Genomic DNA, 17,637 nt, shown 5'->3' with positions numbered 1-17,637 from the left:
CCTCAAAAAAAAACAGATTTTTTGCTCTAGCTTTTATATTTATCTATTTTCGTAAGGTATCTTTGAACATCTTGTGAAAAGTTTGTGAAAACCAATTTTTTAATGACTGGCGCATTCAGGTAGCAATTTTTGAACCGAAGTTATGAACAAAACTAGTTCAAAAACAGGTTATTTTTAAACTTATTTAAGATATCTAACATTGAGGCAAACGAAAAAAAATCCGTTTTTTGTATTTGACAGAAAATATTTTCGAGCATGTTCATGAAAAAAGTCGGAGGAGATATATTTTTAAATTTTTTTAAATTTTGTTCAAACATTGAGTTTCTCATTGAAAAATACTCGTATCATGTAAGTCTTTTATTAGCAATATATGAAAATAAGGTATTTTTGTCTTCTAAAGTGTTAAATTAATTCAAGTGCATATTCGGGAAGAAATCGTTCTGCATTCTTCGGGGAATGCAGAATGGTGTCGCTTTTGTAAAATCTCTAAGGCCTCTCGGTTGTTGGAGGTTTTATCAATCGTGCATTTTGGCACCTGCTGATCGGGGATGCAGGACGATTTATTTCTTTATGTTTTGTTCTGTTTTCCAAATTCCCTTCCATGTTCCTTTTATCCTTCCCTTCCCATCAGGAAGTTGATGAGAAGCTATGGCAAGGCACGAATCTCCAAATAACGAGGGGAACATGCCACTTGAGCCAATTAGTTCTGATAACATAGGTGTAGGGTTTCATTCAGTAAAAAGCATTCAAACGAAAAGGTTGTTTTTCGAGACGAAGACAACTGTAAGCTGCAAATAGATTGGTTGGTTGGTGCTAATAGCAAAGGCTGGTGCAAAGCCAATATTCGGGCGATTCCATTTTCATAAGTACCTGAAATAGTGGAACTCACTTCACTGAGAAAGATGGCCTAACCGATTTGAGAACTGTTTCATTTTGTAGGTTACACTAGTTCATGCACTAGCTTTCATGTTTTTCAAAAATCAAACAAAACTATTTGAAGAATACATTTTTATATGAGAATAAGAGAGATATGAGAAAGGCATCATTACACAACCAGGTGGATAAAAACAAGTTTTACTTAATTTCGTGTGAGTTTTTGTGCTAAATTCAGAATTCTACTTTTTTTGAATTGTTTACTAATAGAAAATTCAAATAATTTTCGAATTCTATACATTCCGGAATAATTCTAAGTTTGTGATATTTAAATTTTAATATTCTATCGATTATAATTGATGTTATTTAGGATAGCGGAAAATTTAAGATATATGTTTTTGTTCTTAATTGCTTGTAAAACAAAAATCAAGCAATATTTTTTTTTAATTGTAGTTGGTTTCTTTTGCCATGGGTTAGTATATGAAATTCATATAATTTTACGTTCTATTTCTTATTATATAATAATTTGTATAATAAAATGAAATAATTTAAAATTTTCGCGTTGTCACAAAATTTATTTTATTAATAGAAACAAATTCTACGTCTCTTCGAAACAGATGAAATCAAAACGGATTATAATATTTTCACTTTGATTTGCAGAAACGTTGGAACGCAATATATATAAAAAATTATGAAATTTCCTATCTTCTTCCGATTTTTCGATTTTACCTAAAACAAAAAACCTAATTTTAGTAGTTATCAATTCCGTTTGGGTAGTGCATAAAAATTGTCCAATACAAAAACATAATTATTTTTAGAGTTTAGGTATATTTACCAAAATTTTTAAGATTTTCAGTGAAATCCAAGTTTCAGTTTTTTTGTAAATTTTTTAATAAATTTCCAACTAAAATAAAAAAAAAAATATATCTGTCATAAAATTTCAAAGTTTTGATTTGTTTTTTTTGCAAAATTTTCCCAATAATAGAAATTCTCTGTATTTGTGCCAAATTTCTTGAGATTCTTTTAACGGATATATAATTTTGATCATCAATACATTGTTTCTGGTAATGATTCCAATATTTTGAATCAAAAAAATGTACATGTCATCGCTTTAATTTTTGAATTATATAAAAACATGTGAAAATAAATGAAAAATTCATATATATTAATAAATTCATCGATTTTTTATGGTTTACTTTTGATTGTGCAGGAATGGTAGTTGAGCGAAAATTGTAGCTGGTATCACTAGCAATCGAATGATGTATAAAAATATATAGGTCATCGCTTTGAATTTCGAGATATTTACGATCATTGTAAAAAGTCTCATCTTTTCTTAGGTCATCTATCTACAGTTTTCATTATAACTTTGGGTAGACAACCCTCTTTTCGTTTTTTTCAGTGCATTCGGGAAGTATTACCTTTCCAATGGTGAAAAAATTTTGAAGATCGGTTGACTAACAACAAAGTTATGACTCGGTAAAGTTGAAGTATTCAATATTTTCTATGCGACGATTATGCCAAAGGAAAGAATAATGGAAAGCAGATAGGGCATATTGGGCGCGTGAAAAAAACTTGGAACGGGAAAAATCAAATTTTCATTGGTTTTCCTTTACCAATCGTCTGCTACAAAGTTTTGGAATCAATCTACGAGCTTCACAAAATTCGAGGGTGTAAAATTTATTGAGATTCGTTGAAAAACAGCTGAGCGATGACAGCTCAAAGTTACCGTTCCAACTTTTTTTGAGGCTTGGTATTTGGAGTGTTAAGCACAGCACCTGCTGCTTTTATTTAATGATGTAGTGTGGAAAAAAATTCAAATACATCACCACTATTGATCCACTTATAAAGAACCCTACGTACACTAAATATTTTCAGAAAGGTTCAATTTTTGTTCATCGGCGAATTTATTCATCATGTATTCTGCAAAGCGTCGAGATACAACGACTACGGAAATTCATTTCCAAAAAATCTTCTATTCGAGAATCATATCAGGTATATTCAATGTGCGAACTTTTTTCTCAAATATCATCGAGCAAAATGTTCGCTAGTGAACTTTTCACAACTGATTTTTTTGCCATTCGAAATCAGTTTCAGAAAGAATCGGGTTGTCAAGGAATCAGTACTGAACTTTTCTGCCATGAATTTTCTGATCGATGATTTTTTGTCTAAAATCATTTTTGAAAATTTTAAGTTGCGATTCTCGAAATTTGTGTTTTTCCCAATACTAGAAATGCATCTGGCACGAGACCACGTGAATTTTTTGGGGGATGCAATTTGATTCCGCTCATCCTTTTGGCATGGTTTTGGAAACAAACTTTAGAAAATCATATCAAAAACTGACTAAAAGGTTCAAAATGTTATAATCCGTAATTCACTGATGGATACTCATGATGTGATACATCATCAACTAATCAATGAAATCATCTGATTGGAGGGCGGAAGTCAAACAAATTCCAGGTATTGCGATGAAACTCGCCGGAACGATAAACTGTGGAATTACAAGATTAGCCTAGCAAGTGCACATGCAAGTGCCCGGTGGATTGATGATGTGCATGAAGTTGAGGTGGTAGAGGTATCATCCCAACAAAACGGGCTCGTGATTAATTATACACGTCACTCGGATGATGATCACTAATTGGTTTGGAATTCAAGACGCGCAAAAGGGGAGCAGACAATCTCTCTTTGTTGGGAACCGTGTGATTGCAGTTCTGCCCATTGGATATTTATTTATTGGTGTAATTTCAACCGGCTGGAAGATACTGGCAGCATTCTCAGCTGGCTTGAAAGCAACGGTTCGCCCTGTTTGAAGGAGGTACCAGACACAAACTTTGCTGATAGTGAAAACGATCGAACCAGTCTGGCAGCTGCTTCCCGAGAAAGAGAGACCTATTTTCGTGTGGGAAATCTAAGCAAACAACTGGCGGGCGCGACCTCGCTCAGAAAATATAATCTCCACCTACAGGTTCGACACTAACATCCGCCCGATTCTCTCGATCCCCGTCCCTGTCCACCATCTTCATTGGAATTAACAAGATCTTTTTTTTTTTTTGTCACTAACTTTTTCGTTCCCCTTTCCCTGTTTTTTCACCATCTCGATGGCAACTAATTAGATCTCTGTCGTTTTCAAACATTTTGTTCCCACACCCCTTTTTTACCCCGTTTCCCACAATATTTGCTTCTTTTTTTCATTCTCTTCCGTAACATCACCATCACCGGAAGACCGCTCCAGTCAATGACCAGCATGCGGGCCACCCGCCGGGCCTTCGTAGCCTGGGGGTGTTTCCCGCGAAGAATGCGGCCAACATAGAAAATTACCATCGCCATCTGGAATCATCTCATCCTAAATTCAATTCACCGGCCACTACCGATCGCCAGATACTATATTACATAATGATACTACTCTAGTTTTAAGTTAGGCGATAATTAAGATTAGTAAATACCCTTGGCATCTTAGAGCTTAAGCAGTGTGCCTTAATATTATATTATATTATTGAATAAAAAAAAAAAAAAAACTGGCGGGCGCCGACTTCTGTCGAGATATTCTCCTTCCGGGTCAACACCATAAGCGGTACCATATTCCAACAGATTTGCACTTGTTCGGTAAAGTTTGCCGCGTGTTGAACAGAGCAAACAGAAGATAGCAGTAGCGTTTGATTTGGTTTCGGGGGTGGCTCAGAACTGACCCATGCTTCATCGTTTTGAATGAACGAAGACAAACACCTGATTACTGATCTTCATCAACCTTCCTTGTATTTCATCAGCATCTCATCTCAAATCAATAAAACAGCTAAACATAATCACGTGAGCGTTCAAATCCCATGCACAATTGCTTCGTTGAAAAATAAACAGAGTTTTACATTTCGATAAACATTCTCTTGACTAAGGGGGTGGAAGTGGAGTGATTGAAGGTTTTAAGGGGTTGTTCAATAATTACGTAAGAAATAATTGTAATAATTGTAAAGAAATAGTTGTATTTTAATGTTGGATACAAAACAAAAAAAAACAAAAACCTGTTTTAGATCATCTAAAGACTGTCCCAGAAAGTATGGACGCACTTTGATTTCGCTGTAAATAATTCACAAGTGTGAGATATTCAAATTTTATTCGATATACTGATAATATTAGACTACAACAATAGAATATTATTCTCAACATTTGCTACTTAGCCATTGTAGACTAGCTGGGGCACCTTCTTGCGAACGTTTCTCATTAAATTCCGTACAGACTTCTTGGTGACAAGTTTTGACACTTTTTTCCAATCTTTTTCGAACTGTTGAATAGTTTCGGCTGCCGAGACATGTTTCCTAAGATGTGCCTTCGTTAATGCCCAAAATTCCTCAATTGGTCGAAGTTGTGGGCAATTTGGTGGTTTCATGTCTTTTGGGACGAAAGTGACATTTTTGGTAGTATACCATTGATTTCGAGTAGTGGCAAGAAGCAAGATCCGACCAGAAGACAACAGGATCATTGTGGCTTCGAATCATGGGTAGAAGTCGTTTTTGTAAACATTCCTTGTATATTTCGCTGTTCATAGAAGCAGTGTTGATGAAGGGCTTCGAAATCTTACCGCAGCTACAAATTGCTTGCCAGACCATAGCTTTCTTACCAAATTTTTCGACTTCAATCGATGTCTCGGACTGGTTTAACACTTGCCCTTCTCGCACCGTATAATATTGTGGTCCCGACAAGGATTTGTAATCGAGTTTTCACGTAGGTTTCGTCGTCCCTGATTATGCAGTTCAAAGTTCCAGCAAGAATCGTATTGTACAGCTTTCGAACCCTCGGCCTGATCGATGCTTCTTGTTTTGGACTACATTTTGTTTCTTTCTGCTTCTTATAGGTTCGAAGATTCAAACGTTCTTTAGCACTAAGAACATTTGACTTCGAAGTGCCCACTTTTTTGGCCACATCCCGAACTGAAACCTCCTTCTTTTGCTCGAACGCCTTCAGTATACGTTTATCCAACTGAGGGTTAGCAGGACCTTTTTTTCGACCCGTTTTCGGTTTATCCTCAAAGGTGTTATCCTCACCGAACTTCCTGATTGCATTTCGCACGGCTTTTCGCTTACTCCTTCCATTTTTGCTATCTTTCTCAGTGACAGTCCGCGTTCTGTGCACCATTTGTACACAATTTTTCGACGTTGTTCTGCTGAAAGTCCACGCATTTGGAAACAATCTAATGAAAACGAATAAACAACTGCACATGTGGTTAGAGAAGAGTGTAAACAACAGGACGCAGCCATAAAAATTGACAGATTCTGAACCATTGCGAAATGGCAGCGGTTTTTTGTTGCGTCCATACTTTCTGGGACAGTCTTTAGTGGTCTAAAGGTGCCTTATTCATTAACATTTAACGAGAAATCGATGCAAGTTTCATATTATAAACTTTGGATAACTGTTTCCGGAACCGGAATCGGGAGACTGTCACAATTTAAGTAAGTTTTTAGGGCCATTAAATAACCAAGCCTACATATTCGAATAGTTTCACAATCTGCTTCGAAAATTTTGTACTTTTTTGTGTTGTCAACTAGGGTAAGGGCTCCCTATTTCATCTCATTTGTAATGACGTTACCTTAAAAACCTGATTTAGCCACCAAAATCACTACGATTTTTGCATAATCCTGCTTAATTCGTCTTGCTCTACATTGAGAATTGATTCACATTTCTTGAAAATTCAACAAATATTCATAAAACAGCTAAAAACACTTATGATGTATTCACTACTCTGCTCCTAGTTCAATCTCAATGGATTTTTATCGATCCTATCGTCGATCCTTTATTCATTCCATAAATTAGCAATGGCGACAGCAATCAAAACCAAAATATTTCACTATTGCACTCTCAGGTTCAAAATGTTAGAATTTTCCTTAAAAAGGGCCAATGACACACGATATATTTAAAAAAAACAGTCTGGAATCATTTCGACGTTTAAAAACCATTGGATCGTTTTTATTACCTTTCGTTTCAAATTTAAAATTCTACTCTGCAGTTAATTTGGAAAAATAAAAAAAAAAAAACAAAAGAAGAATTGTTACTATTTAGGCATTAGTCCTTCTAAAAACAAAATGCAGAACCAGAGATGCCATTCATACAGATTTATCTGTATTGTATAGATTTTTGCGTTCGCGTTCGTTAAATCAGATTACAGATTTTCTAAATTTAATACAGATTTGTAAAGGTTCATAAACAGTGAGAAGTAAACCGTTAGATTTTTCTCTCTGAGTATCTATTAGTATTTGATTGCAGTACTACTTTAAAAGTTTATTAATCAACGGACAAATCACATGTTAAAATGGAAATCTTTTGTGCAAATGTTTGATGATAAACACTGATAAACATTTATATTAAAATTTAAAACCAATTTGAATTTGATTTGAATTTGATTCATTTTATTAGTGAAAACAGATAGAGCAGATACATATTTTCTATGAAAATAACTGGCATCTCTGTGCACAGCCGACGAAACACACACATTTAACAGTGTTATGGCATTCGTAACCGAATGTTCGAAGTGAGCACACGCGTTTTTTTTAACAATCGACATCGGTAAGACGAAGGTGCCTATCACAGCAGAGGCTGTAGTGTAGGCATTAAATAAAAGTGATAAAAAGTAGCATCCCCGCAAGTGAGTTCTGTCTGTGCACCGGTTTTGTATCAGTATCGACAGTAGACGCTATTGTGCTATCCTCGGGCAGCAGTTATTTCTATTGTTTGCTACCCGCATCACAGCAGCCAAATCCTGAGTCAAGGTCACGCTGAAGCACAACGAAGGAGTGAAGGAGCAACTCACCTAACAGCTTACCGTGACATACTGTTAAGTATTTTCTCAAACGTTTTTCTTTCAACTTTTACTATCCATATATTTTCTTTTCATTTTATTTCTTTCTTTTTCATTTCAAGTGCGGGAGACTTCTTTACTCCCGCACTTTAAATATGAATATTGATGACAGTGGGGGTGTCTCGGAGGAGGGCGAAGCTGAACGAATGAACGAAGAACATTTAGAGGCTGAGTTTGCTTCCGAGATGCCATCTACCCCTCCTATACCATCTCCCCCTCCGATACCATCTCCCCCTCCGATACCATCTCCCTCTCCGATGCCATTTCCCTCTCCGATGCCTCCATCTCCCTTTAAGATATTGCCTGCTCGCCAAAAAGTTTACCAAGACGATGGCTCGGGGGGTCCGTGGGTGGTATACTTCCGGCCCAAATTAAAGTCTCTCAGAGTTTTAAATATTGCTCGGGACCTGGAAAAACATTACTCGGCAATAAAAACAATAGATAAGGTTTCGCCAAACAAGTTACGCGTTGTTGTGTCCGACCTGAAGCAAGCAAACGGGATTGCTACCAACGAGTTGTTCACGAAGGAGTACCGCGTGTACGTCCCGTCTCATGTGGTGGAGATCGACGGTGTGGTCCGTGACGAAAGTCTGACAATCGAAGATCTGATGAAGGACGGGGTAGGCCGTTTCAAAAACCCCGACCTTCAACCAGTGAAAATTTTGGAGTGCAAGCAATTGCACTCCAAATCGATAGATGGTAAATTTTACCAATCGGACTCATTTCGCGTGACTTTTGCCGGATCTGCACTTCCAAATTATTTGGTAGTGAGTGGAGTTCGTCTACCTGTTCGGCTGTATGTACCGCGGGTAATGCATTGTACAAGCTGCAAACAGCTAGGTCATACGGCAACCTATTGTTGCAACAAACTGCGATGCGGCAAATGCGGAGAGGCCCATGAGGACGATCTCTGCAGAAGAGCAGTGGAAAAGTGTTGCTACTGCGGGGAGAATCCTCATGATCTTTCGGTGTGCCCTACGTACATACAGCGTGCGGAGAAATTGAAGCGATCCGTGAAAGAACGTTCCAAACGTTCTTATGCGGAAATCTTAAAAAGAACCACTCCATCGACCCCTGAGAACCCGTTTGCAATCTTGCCAGTTGAAGAGGATACCTCTGACGACCCAGGCGAAGGACCTTCCTACACACAGGTTGAAGGAAGCAGGAAAAGACAAAATCTGGCTTCTCCCAAGCTTCCTCGTAAAGGCCTCAGACTGTCCTCTTCGTCACAAAAGAACCAAACGGAAACAAAAAGTGCTGACTCAAAACCGAAGCAAACACCTCCTGGGTTCAAAAAACTTAGGGATGATAAGGAGTACCCAGCACTTCCTGGGGCATCAAAAACCCCGAATGACCCCAAAGCACAACCAGAAAATCCAACAAACGCTGGATTATTGAAATTTTCTGATATCGTGGACTGGATATTAACAGCCTTCAATATTACTGATCCTCTGAAAAGCTTCCTAACTGCTCTACTGCCAACAGTAAGGACATTTTTAAAACAGTTGACTGAACAATGGCCCCTCCTTGCAGCGATCGTATCTTTTGATGGATAATTTACCACTGAGAATCGAAGATATGATCATTGTGCTTCAGTGGAATTGCAGAAGTATCATCCCAAAACTTGATTCTTTCAAACACTTAATACATACTCATAATTGCGATGTATTCTCCTTGAGTGAAACTTGGCTTACTTCTAACATCAACCTCGACTTCCATAATTTTAACATAATCCGCCTGGACCGAGAAGACTCTTATGGAGGGGTACTTTTAGGGATTAAAAAGTGCTATTCATTTTATCGTATTAACCTCCCCTCGACACCGGGAATTGAAGTTGTTGCTTGCCAAATTAATATTAAAGGCAAAGATCTATGTATAGCTTCTATCTACATTCCTCCCAGAGTCTCGATAGGGCATCGTCGGCTTGCAGACATCATAGAACTTCTTCCTTCACCGCGGCTGGTTTTAGGGGACTTTAACTCGCATGGTACAGGATGGGGCTGCTTATATGATGATAATCGTTCTTCGTTAATTCAAGATCTGTGTGACAACTTCAATTTGACAATTCTAAACACGGGAGAAATGACACGGAACCCTAGACCACCAGCACAACCAAGTGCGCTGGATTTATCCCTTTGCTCGACTTCGCTACAGTTAGATTGCAAGTGGAAGGTAATCTGTGATCCTCACGGTAGCGATCACTTGCCGATCATAGTTTCTATCACCAACCGTGGAAGACCATCGGAAACAATCAATGTTTCGTACGATTTCACACGAAACATTGATTGGAAACGTTACGCGAGCTCGATGTCTGAGAAACTGGAAACATCACAGGAGCTTCCTCCGGAGGAAGAGTATACATTTTTGGCTGGCTTGATTCTTGACACCGCAATTCAAGCTCAGACGAAACGAGTACCTAGCGCGCAAACTAGTATGCGTTCTCCCAACCCATGGTGGGACAAAGAGTGCTCAGAGCTGAAAACGAAAAAAGCTTCAGCCTTCATCTCGTTTAGAAGGAACGGAACTCCAGATAATTATCGGAAATACGCGGCGTTAGAATTTCAAATGAAAAGTCTGATTAAAGCTAAGAAACGCGGTTACTGGCGAAGGTTTGTTGACGGATTAACGAGAGAAACAGCAATGAGCACTCTTTGGAATACGGCCCGTCGCATGCGCAATCGAAATCACGCGAACGAAAGCGAGGAATATTCTAACCGCTGGATATTTGATTTCGCTAAGAAAGTATGTCCTGATTCTGTTCCGGAACAGAAGATATCCCGCGTCGCGACATTGAATACAAACGAAACACCGTTTTCGATGGTAGAGTTCTCACTTGCGCTCTTGTCGTGTAACAATAGAGCCCCGGGGTTAGACAGAATTAAATTCAACTTGTTGAAAAATCTGCCCGACTCTGCCAAAAGGCGCTTGTTGAATTTATTCAACAAGTTCCTCGAGGGTAATATTGTCCCACACGAATGGAGAGAAGTGAGAGTTATTACTATTCAAAAACCTGGAAAACCAGCCTCCGATCACAATTCGTATCGGCCGATTGCTATGCTTTCCTGTATTCGGAAATTGTTGGAGAAAATGATTCTCTTCCGTCTAGACAATTGGGTCGAAACAAATGGATTGCTTTCAGGTACACAATTTGGGTTCCGCAGGGGCAAAGGAACGAACGATTGTCTAGCGTTGCTCTCAACAGAAATTCAAATGGCATTTGCTCGTAAAGAACAAATGGCATCAGTTTTCCTCGACATCAAGGGGGCATTCGATTCAGTTTCCATTAACGTTCTATCTGAGAAGTTGCATCAGCATGGTCTTTCACCAGTTTTGAACAACTTTTTATATAATCTATTGTCCGAGAAACACATGCATTTTGAGCATGGTGATTTGACGACAAAGCGATTCAGTTACATGGGTCTTCCTCAGGGCTCATGCTTAAGCCCCCTTTTATACAACTTTTACGTAAATAACATTGATGAATGTATCAACACATCTTGCACGCTAAGACAACTTGCCGACGACAGTGTTGTGTCTATTATAGGACCCAAAGCTGCCGATCTCCAAGGACCATTGCAAGATACCCTCGACAACTTGTCGACATGGGCTTTTCAAATGGGTATCGAGTTCTCTACGGAGAAAACTGAGCTGGTTGTATTTTCAAGGAAGCGAGAACCTGCGCAACTACAGCTTCAACTAGGGGGTGAAACCATAGCTCAGGTTTTCACATTTAAATATCTCGGGGTCTGGTTCGATTCCAAAGGTACCTGGGGATGTCACATTAGGTATTTGAAACGAAAATGCCTACAGAGAATCAATTTCCTTCGTACAATAACCGGAACTTGGTGGGGCTCTCACCCAGGAGACCTGATCAGGTTGTACAAAACGACGATATTGTCAGTAATGGAATATGGATGTTTCTGTTTCCGCTCCGCTACGAATATTCATTTCATTAAACTGGAAAGAATTCAGTATCGTTGTTTACGTATTGCCTTGGGTTGCATGCAATCAACCCATACGATGAGTCTTGAAGTGCTGGCGGGCGTCTTACCGTTGAAAAACAGGTTCTGGGATCTCTCATATCGACTGCTAATCCGATGCGACATTTTGAATCCGATGGTGATAGAAAACTTTGAGAAGCTCGTCGAGCTTAATTCACAAACCCGTTTTATGTCCTTGTATTTTGACTACATGGCTCAGAATATAAATCCTTCTTCGTTTGTTCCCAATCGTGTTCATTTTGTGGATACTTCTAATTCTACTGTGTTCTTCGACACATCCATGAAAGAAGAAATTCGTGGAATCCCGGATCCTGTACGTCCTCAAGAGATCCCAAAAATTTTTAATAATAAATTTAAAGAAGTCGACTGTAATAAAATGTTTTACACTGACGGATCATATCTAGACGGGTCCTCTGGCTTCGGTATATTCAATGTAAATTTCACCGCTTCCTATAAACTCAGTGATCCAGCTTCAGTTTACGTCGCAGAACTAGCTGCAATTCAGTATACCCTTGAGATCATTGACACTCTGCCCACAGATCACTACTTCATTGTATCGGACAGTCTCAGTTCCATTGAGGCTCTCCGTTCAGTGAAGCCTGGAAAGCACTCACCGTATTTCCTGGGGAAAATACGGGAACAATTGAGTGCTTTATCTGCAAAATCATACCAGATTACCTTGGTTTGGGTCCCCTCACATTGTTCCATACGGGGCAATGAGAGGGCGGACTCGTTAGCCAAGGTGGGCGCACTAGAAGGTGATATCTATGAAAGACCAATCTGCTTCAATGAATTTTTCAGTTGCTGTCGTCAGAAAACTCTAGCTAGCTGGCAGAATACATGGAATAGTGGAACTCTGGGACGATGGTTACACTCAATAATCCCACAGGTATCGACGAAAGCTTGGTTCCGGGGGTTGGACGTGAGCCGAGACTTTATTCGTGTAATGTCAAGGCTCATGTCTAATCATTATATGTTCAGCGCGCATCTCCGTCGTGTGGGGCTCGCTGAGAGTGGTGTCTGCGTTTGCGGTGAGGGTTATCATGACATCGAACATGTTGTTTGGACATGTGTCGAGTATTGTGATGCCAGGTCCCAACTCATAGGTTCCCTTCGGGCCCGAGGTATACCACCCTTCGTACCAGTCCGCGACGTCTTGGCAACTCGAAATCTTCCTTATATGACTCTCATCTATAACTTCTTGAAAACTATCAATGCTCAAATTTAGTGCTCTCCCTATCTCTTTCTCGTCTACAGCTCTACCGCACTCTTCTTTACGTTGCTGGAAGTATGGCCTGTGTAAACGATGCTTCGGAGCATGCACCTGCCTTGAACTGACTGAGTTGCTGGAAGCTACCCAAAAACGTCACATCAACGTCAGAACACACCAACGAAGCATCCCAATCCAGAATAATCTCTTCATTGCTACAAGCTGAAAAACATGAAGATTCATCGAACGCAAAATGTGTCTAAAAGATGTATGCCACAAACCAATGATGTATTCAAATTTCAATTCAATACTGTGTAGGTCCCACCCTCCCTATGTCCCCTTACTAACTGGGGAGTATGCCGCCCCGTAATACGGCATCCCTTTCTCTCTCCCTAACAACAAGACAATCGGCCACGTTAAGCTAAAGCAAATGAGCCTAATAAAAATTTTATTTGAAAAAAAAAAAAAAAAAAACAGTGTTACGGTGACGTATAGCGGAAAGAAACCAGTGCTACTAGATTTGCCACAATGGTTATATGATTAGTATTTGGTAATATTAGAATCCGAAACAGTTTTATTTATATATAAATATCAATGATATAATTAAACTAATGTCACGGACACCAAAAAATACTTGTTGATGATAATTTGAAGAAGAAAAAATATTTTTTTTTATTCAACATTATGAGAAAACTTGGCAACCTTGCAAAACGAAATGAGATGAAAACAAAGCGCAATCAAGTGAATTAAGTGCAAATTTTCATATCATATTTTTCATTGCTTTTATTGCTTATCAGGTAATTTCAGAAGTCTTTAATTGTTGAATAAACAAGTGGAAAGTGAACATTACTAACTATAAAGTCATCCAACATTGAATAGTGGTGTAATTTTGTGAAATAGTGATCATGTTTTGAGGCGAATCGATTAGTAAATATACAGAAACATGATGAATTGTAAAACTTCAGACGAAAGTGGTTCCTAAATCAAAAAGTGAGTTTATTTTAAATGAAAAAAGCGATCGTTGAAGATTTTTTAACTATTTTTTTCAATTGGAAAGTGTGGCAAAACCTAGAATAAATGTTTTAAAACGTTCCACAGTTTTGTTCAGGTACGTTTAAAGATATGATGAATGTTCAAAGTTATGCGGTGAAGGAATGAGATGGAAATTGGAGCTGAGATGAAATAGGGAGCCCTTACCCTATCTGTATTGCGGTATAGTCCAATCCACGTGCAAATGTGTTGGTGTGGCTATTCACAGCAGTTGTAAGGTTAATGCTAGTGTGAATATTAGGTTTTTTACCGTCACTGCTAACCTCAATCGGATGAACACATTTTGACAGTTCAGCGGTACTGTTTGTAAACAGACTTTTTTTTGTTTGTCTGTTGACGAAATGGATGAGATTTTTTACGGTGCATATCACCTAAATAGAGTATTGAAACATTTGTTCACGATTGGATACGGTTTGATTTTGAGATTTATTAAATAAAAGTGACTTGTTGCAAAGAGTATAGACGATTGTTTAAGATGTGTACTTCGACTTTTGTTTAAGCTTGTTTGCAAACAGTACCGCTGAACTGTCAAGAATGAATCTTTGTTCATTTGTGACGTCACGATAAAAATCTAATGTCGAAATAATCCCGTGAATTTTGTCGAGCCGCATCGTGCCAATTATTGAAGACATATATACGCAATAAAAAACACTGCAATGCCAAGAGAACAGTTGAGAAAGACATAAAATCGTTTATGAAACTCTATAACACGTAATGGAACTGTCTTCTACTTGGTTCATTAGTTCATAGCTTACGAAATTCTGTATGCATTTTCCGCAGTGTATGATTATGAGTCAAAAATGTTTTTACCTCAGTGTAAGATTGAACCGACGACACGACCAGGCACTCCGGAGAAAAATCGGAATAAAAAGTGTCTGTGAGTGATTATCCGTCAGTTACCACAAATATAGCGACCCCTTGATAATGATCAAATTAATCTTTTTAGGCAACATTGTTCTGGTTGCTATGCGTTATTTGTCAAGGAACCGCAATTATAGAAATAAACAAACAAACTGGAAAAGTATCCCGATCCATTGTCAGTAACCACGAAAATGCATGAAAAAAATGATTAAGTTCGAAATAAAGCGATCTGTATTTCTAAATCTGTTACAATAAAATGGACACAAGACGAAACTAAATTAACAATCATGTGTATTTGCTAATAATAAAGTAAAATTACTGTTTCTAGAACTCGAAAAAAAAAACGTGGAGAAGGATGTTTATTGTGTCTTTTATGCATTCAATTGAGACCAAACACATTATTTCGTAACACTAGAAGAACCCTCACAGAAGTTTAAATCAATGGGAAAAGAACGATAATGAAATTGCTTTTCAATTTCAAATATCCTTTATACATTGAGTCAGTAACAAAAAATGCATTTATTTATGTTGTTTCTCTGCTAAATCATGCTAAAAAGCTTGATTGTTATCCATGAAGATCTTTATTGGAGATGCGTTTCAAGTCTTCTCATGGGAATTTTTCAAGAATTATCCAAAAGTTATAGAACAAAAGTTTATCTCAATGGCGTGAAAAAATAATAATGCTGATGATACGATCTTAGAAGAAATTCTTAGTCGCATAATTTGAATATTTTATGAAAACTATGCAATATTTTTAATGCATTATTGAATTTTTCCAATGGTGTGAGATGCTCATGTAGTTGATTGGTAACTGCAAAGCAAAGTCCTGGCATTACATTCCTTTTGTGGAATTTGGCCTTTCTGTTTCAACAGACTTCGCAGCCGATTCTTAGTGTACAGAATCATTGCATGGCTAGTACTATGGATCCTACTGACACTAAGAATCCTTCCAGGTCGGGGCTCGAACATACGACAACTGGCTTGTAAGACCAGCGTCCTATGCATTAAACCGCCAACGCTATCAAATTTCCGGTGCATACAATTACTGGTGATACAAATAAAATAATATAACATATCCGTATCGCAAAAACATAGCGCTTCACTTAACTTTTAAGGGCCGATTCTTGTTGTTAGGCACAGTGGTAAAATGCGCGACTGGTATATCGATTAGTTAGGAGTTAGTTTTGTTTAGCTACATAAACATGTTTTTGAATAACAATATCCAAGGTATATGTTATTTGAAATCAATAATTTATCAAATCGAGTTGCCAGTTTTAACAAATTTTCAAGAAATTTCGTTCTGACATTTCGAGTTACTGAGGGGTTGTCAGATTTGTGATACAGTTTTAATAGACGAGTGGCAGGTCGTGTCGTCGATTGAACCCACAACAAACTTTGACTTGGGCTCGCACACATTCTAATTTCGTATATGAATAGATCTGTGCACTCTGCATCGGTGTGAGTAACAGGGACGTCAAATTGCTCAATAGAGGTCAAATATCTGTATAAATACCGATAAATCGGTATACCTGGTAACGTTGACTAGAACATTATTTTCATGTTAAAAACTTTTTTCATCTAAAATTCGTTTATTTTAAATCATGAACTATAGGAACGCAGCAACCCAAAAAAGCATCAGACAGACAGATGTTTTTGTGAAAATCGTTCCGCATATAGTGTTTTCTTTTCCTATATTTTGTCCGTTTTATATTATTCGTATCGTTCAATAATAGTGTTCATTTGAAGCCAATAATTGATCATCTACGACGAGATGAGTGTTCCTGTTGATCCGTCTTTGGAGAACGTCGCGTCACCACAAAAATCGGACGCATCTTGCTGTTCTGATGCTAATTCCTGTTTCTCCAGAAACAGGTATAATCTACGTAATCGTGGTAAGATTCGTACTAGTGATACTAGTGATTCGAAACTATTGCAATGTCTACTGCTTTTACTTTTTAGACCCCGCTAATTTCTGTTCCGTGGCCGAGCGGGAATGTCCTATATGTTTGTCCGATGTGTTCGAGAAGCCAGTCGTCGTCAATTGCGGTCATATGTTCTGTGGCAAGTGTATCCGCTTATCCATGATCAAGTTTAAAAACTGTCCCATTTGTAATCAGAAACTGATACGATCGTTATTTCTCTGGGATACTAGCTATACCGAAAGGTTGACTAGAAAGCGGAATCCAGTGCGTCCGTATACCAGAACACGAATGGCAAAAAATGTAAAAGCAAAGCAAATTAAACAGGAAAAGAATGCAAATGCTGTTGAACAAGATACGGCAGATCGCAATATATGTTGTGTGTCCTAGTCCTAATAAATCCAAATAATGATATTCAAAGAACACGGTTGTAAAGATTACAATTGTTTTTAAATACATAGAGAAAAAAATATAATTCTGTTCATAATAAATGAGTAATTTTGAAAAAAAAATCGTAAAATAAACTTATTGCTTCATATCTAATTAAGTTCCATTATCCATGACTACTAGGTCATCTAATATGCAAAAACCATCAGAGTGAGATATGCTGTCTCGCTTTGAGAGATTGACTTTAAGAATAAGATGAAATTAGGTGCATTCGCTTCGAAATTTCGCGTCACGATAACAGCAGTATTGCACAATTTTTTTTTGTCCACGATATTGCCGAAGCGTAGATATTGTATTCGATTTTATCACAATTCATTGACTGAAAGATGAGAAAGCAGTAAAATAACACGATGACTACTTTTATTATGTTTGAATTGAGGTTAGTGAATATCGATTCAACCGTAGCAGAGAAAATGAAGTGAGCTTCATTTTAAAGAT

The 17,637-nt window shown here is 37.9% G+C and overlaps 2 protein-coding genes across 4 annotated transcripts in view; both read left to right on the top strand.

The window, feature by feature from the left end:
- Positions 1–17,637, top strand: part of LOC131438675 (guanine nucleotide exchange factor DBS) — a 292,063-nt gene that overhangs the window by 40,418 nt on the left and 234,008 nt on the right. The gene's annotated exons all lie outside the window — the stretch shown is intronic.
- LOC131438676 (E3 ubiquitin-protein ligase RNF170-like) lies at positions 16,497–17,208 on the top strand. Its single transcript, XM_058608850.1, has 2 exons — positions 16,497–16,725; positions 16,793–17,208. The coding sequence occupies exons 1-2, from the start codon at positions 16,605–16,607 to the stop codon at positions 17,140–17,142; spliced, it is 471 nt and encodes a 156-aa protein (XP_058464833.1). The 5' UTR covers positions 16,497–16,604; the 3' UTR covers positions 17,143–17,208.

The sequence above is a fragment of the Malaya genurostris genome, chromosome 3, assembly GCF_030247185.1.
Source record: "Malaya genurostris strain Urasoe2022 chromosome 3, Malgen_1.1, whole genome shotgun sequence".
Lineage (NCBI taxonomy): Eukaryota > Metazoa > Arthropoda > Insecta > Diptera > Culicidae > Malaya > Malaya genurostris.
This window is presented reverse-complemented; position numbering and strand designations above follow the sequence as displayed.